The sequence below is a fragment of the Ammospiza caudacuta genome, chromosome 17, assembly GCF_027887145.1.
Source record: "Ammospiza caudacuta isolate bAmmCau1 chromosome 17, bAmmCau1.pri, whole genome shotgun sequence".
NCBI lineage: Eukaryota > Metazoa > Chordata > Aves > Passeriformes > Passerellidae > Ammospiza > Ammospiza caudacuta.
The window spans coordinates 7,759,541-7,767,768 of record NC_080609.1 but is presented as its reverse complement, the minus strand read 5'-3'; the positions used below and the strand labels follow the sequence as shown (position 1 = coordinate 7,767,768).

Sequence of the window (8,228 nt, the reverse complement as noted above, 5' to 3'; positions counted from 1 at the left end):
TTTTTTCATGTTTCTGTTCTGGTGATGGTTTGCATTTGCTTTTTTAAGTCTGGCTCTAAAGTTCTAAGGGTAGAATTCCTCCCTGTGCTTGCAGGAATTGCAGGGTGTACATAGAGTAAGGAGTCTGAGCCTTATCAAATAATCAGCTGTTTAAAAAACTCATTTTAAAAAGTAATTGCTAGAAAAAACCCAATTATATGATTCTTCAATGCAGGTAGCATTACTCCAGGTGAATGAAATTCAACACTTCAATTAGGCTTTGTATTAAGTGTTTAATGTAGATGAGAGGGCTCTTTGTGCTGACACTGTCACTTCATGAACTTTTTCCAGTCAGTTCAAAGTTAACAAATGCTAAGATTTGTTAGTGGAGAAGTTTGATTTGTATCTTATAGCCAGTGGAGGGGGGATAAAAAGTTCATAGTGAATGATATTATCAATCTGAAAAATCTGTGAATTTGAATTAAACAAAAATAACATTGTCAGTTACTCCTTAAGCTGATAAACTCAGATTTCTATTTAGTCAATAATAAGTGCATGGGAGAAAGTAAATAACAGGAAAAATGTTTACTTTGCTCATTTTGAGGTTGAGAGGCTGAGATGGAATGAAGGAGTATCAAGAAAGGGGAAAATAATTTCTTGTCATTACTGTGGCCAAAAAAAAAGTCGTTTTAGATTTAAATATATTCAAGAGTCATGTATCTGATACCTACACAAAGGCTGAATCTCACCACACAAAAAGTCTGGCCACAAAAGGTATTTTCTGTGGTAGGGAGCTTTAGAAAAACATTTGGCAGCTTCACGGTCACATTCACATGCCATTTTTTGACATTTGTCTTCTAGTGAGTCTGAAAGAAAACACAGTGAGTTTGATATTAGTCTGAAGAAATAAAAATCTCCAATGGAATACCAAGAATTGCTCCCTCATGTTCCATATTTGCAGTACAAATGCCTTACATTTCAAGTGCAACAGGAACTGAGCTTTGGTAAGACTGAGAAGCTGTGCATCAGTCACCAATCACTGATCTTGGCAGGTGAAAATACGACAGCCAGATAAAGTCTAAATACTCTTCTTAGAGTTTTTTAATAAAGGAACTCTGATAATTGATCTCTCTTTAGAAAGTGGTATGGGATCCTCCCTGCCTTTCCTCTTCCTCTAGTAAAACTGGATTTTGGGAAGATATTCCATTCACAGACCCTTTATAATCTACTCTAGGATATAGCATTAAAAATAATACATGGGATATATGCATGGCATGCAAAGGTGTTCCATGTCCAGCCTAAACTGCCCACCTTTTTATTAAGGGGTTCAGTAAGAAGTTAGGAAAACTGTGTTTGTGTGATTAATCCATGTCTTGCCATGTTTGTTTTATAACTGTAGTGTTGTAACTTAACAGATTTCTTGGCATGAGTGTTTCTTCTTGGCATGAACATTTTCTTCTACAGCAATGTATTTTGGGTTCCGTGTGCCAACCCAGAAGTGTGTGGTTTTTTTCTCTCTGTAACTGTCTGTAAACTGAAGAATCCTTGATTACATTTTGTCTGCGTGTTTACCATTTTAAAAGCTTAGCCAAATCACTGCTTGAGATTTGTCCAGGAGCAGAACAAGTGTTCAGTTTTGTGAATGAATTCAAATTCTGCCATGAAAGAGAAGTATTCTTAATGTAAATGTGTTTATGCTGCAGCTAGCTACTCAGTAGCACAGGTAGCATGAACAACATGATAGGATAAAAAATGAAAACATGTTAACTGAGAACTATTTCTTCTGTTCTTCTCCTGGTATTGCTCCAGACTTTGGTTTCCTGACACATTGCCTGATATCTTGGCCAGTATTTTGAATATTGTCAGGAGCAAAATCTTTACAGCCAAATAAGGGTGGGCTGTGATGTGATTAATTAGGGTGAGAGATGTTTTGTCCATCTGGGGCAGGGGAAGATTTGAGCAAGTAGAGACTCTGCATGAGGTAGACACTTGGGCAAAGGAAAGATTGAATATGAAGGAGGAAAGGAAGCAATGTCCAAACTTTCATTTGTTTTCAGGTCAGGCAAATTCTAAATTGAGTATGAAATGAGAGGGTTTTGTGTTCTGTGTAAATAGCCAACTGTTGCCTGTAAACCATGGTAGTCAGAAACTCAGACTTGTTTTAAACAAGTTTATGTAAAGGGTTTTGCATTTCTGTAGTGCAAATAATAACCAATTTTTAAGCTCATTTGCATTCTAGGTAGAAGCATAAAATTACATGTAAAGTAACTGACTGAGCATCTGATTTTTAAAACAAAACAAGCAAACAAAATCCCAAACAGCACACAAACAAAAAACCAATATAAAAATGTAGCAAAAAAACCACCCTGTAAATATTGGGGGCTTGTGAGAAGCTACAGTTTCAATGAGTCTTTGAATATATTGGAAAGCATTTGCTAAAACTTTAAGAGTTATGAACAAATAATGCAAAAGAAAAGCTGCTTTTTCCTGTTAACCATTTTTTGGGGTTTTTCTTTCTTTGTGATTTCGTTGTCCTTCCCTTACCTCAGCATGGCAAGTATATTTTGGAACAATCCAACAAAATTTATCAGGATGTTGTTGGCAATCTGCTGCAATTTGTACACTTGTGTTATGTAGATACTTTCAAATTAGTATTTGTTAATTTAACTTCCAGAAATAAACATACTCATCAAATATTTTATTACCTCATTGTTTGAAACTGTAACCTGTAATTATCAATTCATTCATAAATTGCAGCCATCAGTGCAACTAATCCAGGATAAATATGCCAAAACCATGTCCTTTATAAACTTACAAATAGTGGGGAATATTTTCTGCTAAGTAAACATCCTTTTTTTTAAACTGTTACAATTTTCCTATCTCCTGTTTGTAGTTGCTCTCCAGCTGAAGCCTTGCAGTGAGTAGCATAACATGGGTTCCTCAGCAAATGTAAATGCTGAGTAAAAGGATGGTTGTGGTTGTGTTTTCTGAAAAGGTAATAGATGCTTCTAGCTCACAGTTTTGTTTCCTTATGTCAGTCAGAGGGAGGATTAAGAAAAAGAAACTGCTTTCAGTTGATTGGTTTAGCTATGCTTTCTGGAGGCACAGTGTATCCTGGCAAAAAAAGTTACAAAAGGAAGGATGGTAAACGAAGAGTTTTACAGTTAATTAAGAAAATACCTTTCTAAAGAGATAATTAGTAGAATTAAGAAACAACCAAACAAACAAATAACCCAACACCAAAAAACTCCCAAGTGCTCACTCACCACACACAGCAGAATTGTCTTTGCATTCCCAGTGGTAACTTTCAGTCTTGGGCTGGCACCCTGCTTGTTCTGCCCTCCCATAGCAGCAGTCGTGGTTAAAGCAGCACCTGAGAGGAACAGAGATGGTGATTTATGGTCACACAGTCTGGTGGGGTTACTACAGCTGTGGAATAATAAAACACTCAACATCACTGAGTGTCCAAGCATTACCTGCTCAGGAACCAAACCAGGGTCATGGTTTAAGAGATCACCTGGAAAAAATTACTACTTTTTCATGTAATAAGTGATGAGAAAAATGTCTGATATACATTGAGCTAATTGAATCCTCAGAGTGTTCTCAGTTACATGTGAGAATGCTTTTCTCCTAGCCCCCTTCCACAAAATGAACTGTTAGCTCATTATCATCAGAAAATTTGGAAAGTTGCTCAAAATTGTTTCAAAATTGTTCTTGTCTTAATTGGCACAAAGAATTTTTAGGCTTTCTATTGACATTGTGAAACTGAACAGTACAGGTAAGAACTAATGGCATTTAATGCTTAAAAAAGGCATTAAAATGTGCTGGTGTAGTGTCTCTGCTGTGGAATCATCGCAAGCCCAGAAAAGCAAGGAGAGGACCTGTAATGATGCAGCTTTTTGCTGCAAACTAATGACATCCTTTCTTTTTGACTTGCTGGAAGAACTGGGTGTATCCACAAAGTATTCATTCATTCATTCATTCATTCATTCATTCATTCATTCATTCATTCATTCACTCATTCACTCACTCATTCACTTTCCTCCTGGCAGACTAAAACCATCAGATTGTAGTAGGTAGATGGTGTTTAGGTTGCCTGAGGAACTTGTGTCTGCAAAAGGAAAAGTTAATGCTCTCACTTTGCAATTACTGTTTTTCCTGTGCTTATTAAGTAATTACTTGGTCATTCCCCACAAATCATTGTGTAAAGATCCTGTGGTGCATAACAGCTGAACAACACAGCTCAGTAAATCCATTTCCTGCATAGAAATTTTTAAAAAACCTCAAACCACACAACAACAAATCCAGAACAAAACCCAAAATCATCTTCTTGTCATTTAATGTTCAATTATAAATTACATTGATGATAGTCAGTATGCTGTGATTTAGTTCTAAATGGAAAGGTTTCGGTTTTAGAATTATTTTTCAGCAGTTGAATTTTGCATAATTCTTCTGTATTATTTTGAATACTAATAACATGGAAGATGTAAAATCAAAAGGTTTTTTTATTGCCTTTGTTTTTTAGTTTTTACTTTAGATAACTTCAATGTTTGAACTTTAAAGCTTCTCCAACAAGACTTTAGTTATTTAACTCTGCTGAAACACAGCAGCAAAGAAACTCAGTTGTACTGTGAATCCTGTACTAACTCATTGAGAATTTGAATTAAAGGCAAGGTGGCGTAGATCTATAGCACCACAGTTTGAATGCCTCAGAATTTCTTAGCAATCTGAGCTGTGTTTAAACTTCGTTCCCTCTGTCAGATAGGGGTCATTTATATTTTAGTCCTTTCATTTGTGATCTGCATTGGGCACTGAATCATTGAGCTAAGCAGGTGTCTCACCAGTCCACTCTGTCCATGGGCCATCCCTTTCCCCCCAGGCCGCAGTAGCAGCCGTAGCGCAGGTAGGCGAAGGGCGAGCGCCCCGTGCTGCACCTGATGGCTCCGGCCAGCTCCAGGATTCCCCTTCGGCTTCTCACACGGCCTTCAACAGTGCCCTTAGAAACTGCAAGAAAAGCTGTTATTGACTCCAACATGCAAATATGAAATAGTTGGGATTGCTTGGGTTTTTTAAAGAGTTGATAATAAATGACGGTACTTGAAAATAATCCGGTTTGATTTTTGACACTTTGGGGCCACGCTGCATGACCCAGTCCATAGTGAGCAGAATACTGAGCCCTGAGAACAGCTGCAGTGCTTTCCTGCCATGGAGGCAGTGTACCATGGCAGACCAGTCATTTCCAGTCTTCCAGCTGCTGAGGGCCAATGTGTTCTGTGGCCCAGGCCCACCCAGTTGCTAAGATTAGCTGCTCCAGTGTTTTCTCTTTTACATAATGTGCAGTTTTGCCCATATTATTTTGTAGAATGCAGTGCTTTACATTGGAAGGAAAAGGTCCTTTATTATAGGGTTTTGGTTTTCCTCATTTTTAGACAAAGCCAAATAACTGGTGGGGATGGTGTGGTGGGTGTAAGGCAGAGAAATAGATGGGTGCTTGGAGTTTTTTCCAGGGAAATGAGAAAAGTGGGGTTTGGTTATTTTCCTGTTTACTTTTGTTTGGGGTTGTTGTTGTTGAAGTGATTCTTTGGGGTTGTTGTTGTTGTTGAAGTGATTCTCACATTTCTCCAGAACAAAATTTACTTTAGGAACTCTATTTTAACCATCCCATATCAGTACTAAAGCAAGAGATCTCAAGCAGCAGAAAACTGTTGAGGCTCTAGGTGACATTTTTAGGGGTTCATGTCATGCTGAGAGATTGAACTAACATACTGAAGACCCCAGTGGTGATGGGGAGCCGCTCCTTGCAGTGCAGCTTCTTAAAATTACAGCAAATTTTAAGAAGCTGAATGGCTACAAAACAAATTCATTTTAGAAGGCTTCTGATTAGAATTTCTTATTAATTAAACTAATTACATATTTTGGTATGGGGAGAACAGTTTATAAACCTAAACTGCAGTACTAGTTACAGATTCCAAAAGGCATTAAGATTTAATAATTGATAATACCTGTGATGGAGACAGACAGCAGAAAAAAAATAAACTTCATTTTTGAAGGCTTTGATGGTTACTTTCCTACAAAATAGCTATATGATTATGCAGTTTTTATATAATCTGCATAAGCACATAATCTATTATAATAGCATAATAGAGTAACCTTTTGTAATAGATTATATCATAATAGATTATATAATTAACTATAATCAGTTAATGGAAAATCTGACGGAAAAAATACCAGTCCCAGCACAGGTGAGTAACTTGAAATGTGTGGGATGCTGGTGACCTCTGGCTTGTAATGCCATGAAACAATGGAATTTAAACACCTCATGAAATCACCTCAGTAAGAAATACAATTGGTTTGTGTGTGAGAATGGTAAAAAAAAACACTTTAGGAAGAATCTGAGGCAGCATCACTTTCCTGGCTGGTGACCACTCCCAGTCTCTCCTGCTTTCTGGGCATGTGATCTAGGGGCAGAAGTGTTGAAACAAGGGTGTTTAAACTTGCACATGCAGCTTTGGCCATTGATTAAAAGCAATCATATCCTGAGGAATTAAGAAAAGCTTCCTTGCTATGTAGTTGATTACAGTTTCATTTCAAAACTGCTGAGTTGGCGCTGAACTTCCTTGCTGAGACAGTGCCCAGGATCTGTTGTGCATGGCTCCTGTTCCTGAACATCACCTGTATGTTTAGTGGGAAGTTTTGGTTCTGGATAGCAGAAGCATCCATTTGGGTATAAACAGATTTGTTTTATGATAGCATTGAGAATGTTATGTTCACTGTCAGTACAAGTTCAGTAAATTCTGAGCTGAAAACCCTGCAGTAAGGTCACAGCATTACAAGTGACAATTGGTTATGCTCCTCAGTGTCAGTGATGGTTACTCTTGTAGACAGCCAGTAATGTCTGCAGGAACCATGGTTAATGGCAGAGCTGTGTTTGTTCTGCGTGACCTTGGGGATGCTGAAAAAAGTGAAGAATTTTTGTGTCTCAGTTCCTGGTAACTGGGGAAGGATGGTGTAGGAGAGATACAAGTCATTAAGAGGAAAATAAGAATTTCCAAATCCTATTCCTGGTTTCATCAGAGAATTGTTTGCTAACTTGGGACAATTCCCAGTCCCTTGATTTAAATCCATGACAAGTAGAAGTGATGAACTCTCTGACCTGAGGAGCTCAGGTATAATATGCCATGTGTCTTAAAGCAAAGTACATAAACTTTTTGTCCTTGTAATATATTTGTGTTACAGCATCTGGACATCCAGTTGTAAACCAGCATGGCACAGATACTCTGAATGTGATACTCTGTTTCAACAGCTTTATGAGCTGAGTTAATAAAAGCAATGAAATACTATCTTTGAATGCGCAGAGTTATGGAAACAATCAGAGTATCAGTATGTTGATGATGATGATAGTATATATGCTGTTCTGTGGATTTAAAAAGAATTTTTAAGCCATTCTTTCAAAGACTGAGGGTACAGGAACATTTTTTATGATAAATATGTGTAAAATTTCCTTTAGGGATATCTCTATGCTCCAGTCATAGTGCTCCAGTAGTTCTGAACTTGAAACTTGGGAATAAGCAGACTTTCTGATGCATTTTCAAAATCTTGCAAAAAAATAACTCTGTGCCTTATAGAAACCTTAGTTTTTGCTTATCTTTTTACCTCTTGTTTCATAAGCCATCAGGAATGGCCTTTTTCACCTCATTTTATTGCCCACACAACTTACATGCTATCTCCACAAACTCTGGTCACATGTAAATTTTCTGAAAGGTTAAATTTGCCTGTTTTGATACTTTGGACCAGTTGGGAAACAGGTAAATTGCATTTCCCGTGCTGCTCACTGCCCACGGAGTGGGTGACTGAGGTGCCTGACTCAGAACTGCCGGAGCGCAGCCAGGCTCTGTAATGAGCACTCCAGGCTGGCAGAAACACTGACTTCATTGCTTTCCTTTATGTTCTTCTGGGCTTTGTCCCATGCAAAGGACGGAGTCTGGAGGATGATCAAAATGCAGAAGGAATCAAAGGGGCAATCTGAGGTCAGGAAGTAGAATTGGGGCAGGGAGCTTGGTGGGCCCTAAGTTGGCCCCATTATGCAAGCACCTTACCTTATGGGCTTTAATCACAGGACTGCCTGCCCCAGACCCTGCTCCATTCTGTCCCCAGAATTTGTGCTAGGAATTAATTAAGGCTCTTTTCTTTAGGATCCTGCTATTTGCAAGATTTGGTGTGGTGAATTTGCAAACTGTGTAGAAATGTAT

General features: G+C 38.0%; 1 protein-coding gene across 1 annotated transcript; it reads right to left on the bottom strand.

Moving 5' to 3' along the window:
- Positions 1-261: 261 nt before the first annotated feature.
- Positions 262-5,136, bottom strand: LOC131565155 (phospholipase A2-like). The gene is given in 4 exon segments (XM_058815878.1): positions 262-845; positions 3,246-3,352; positions 4,821-5,014; positions 5,017-5,136. Coding segments are annotated over 4 exon segments (582 nt in total). The 3' UTR covers positions 262-684.
- Positions 5,137-8,228: the final 3,092 nt, after the last annotated feature.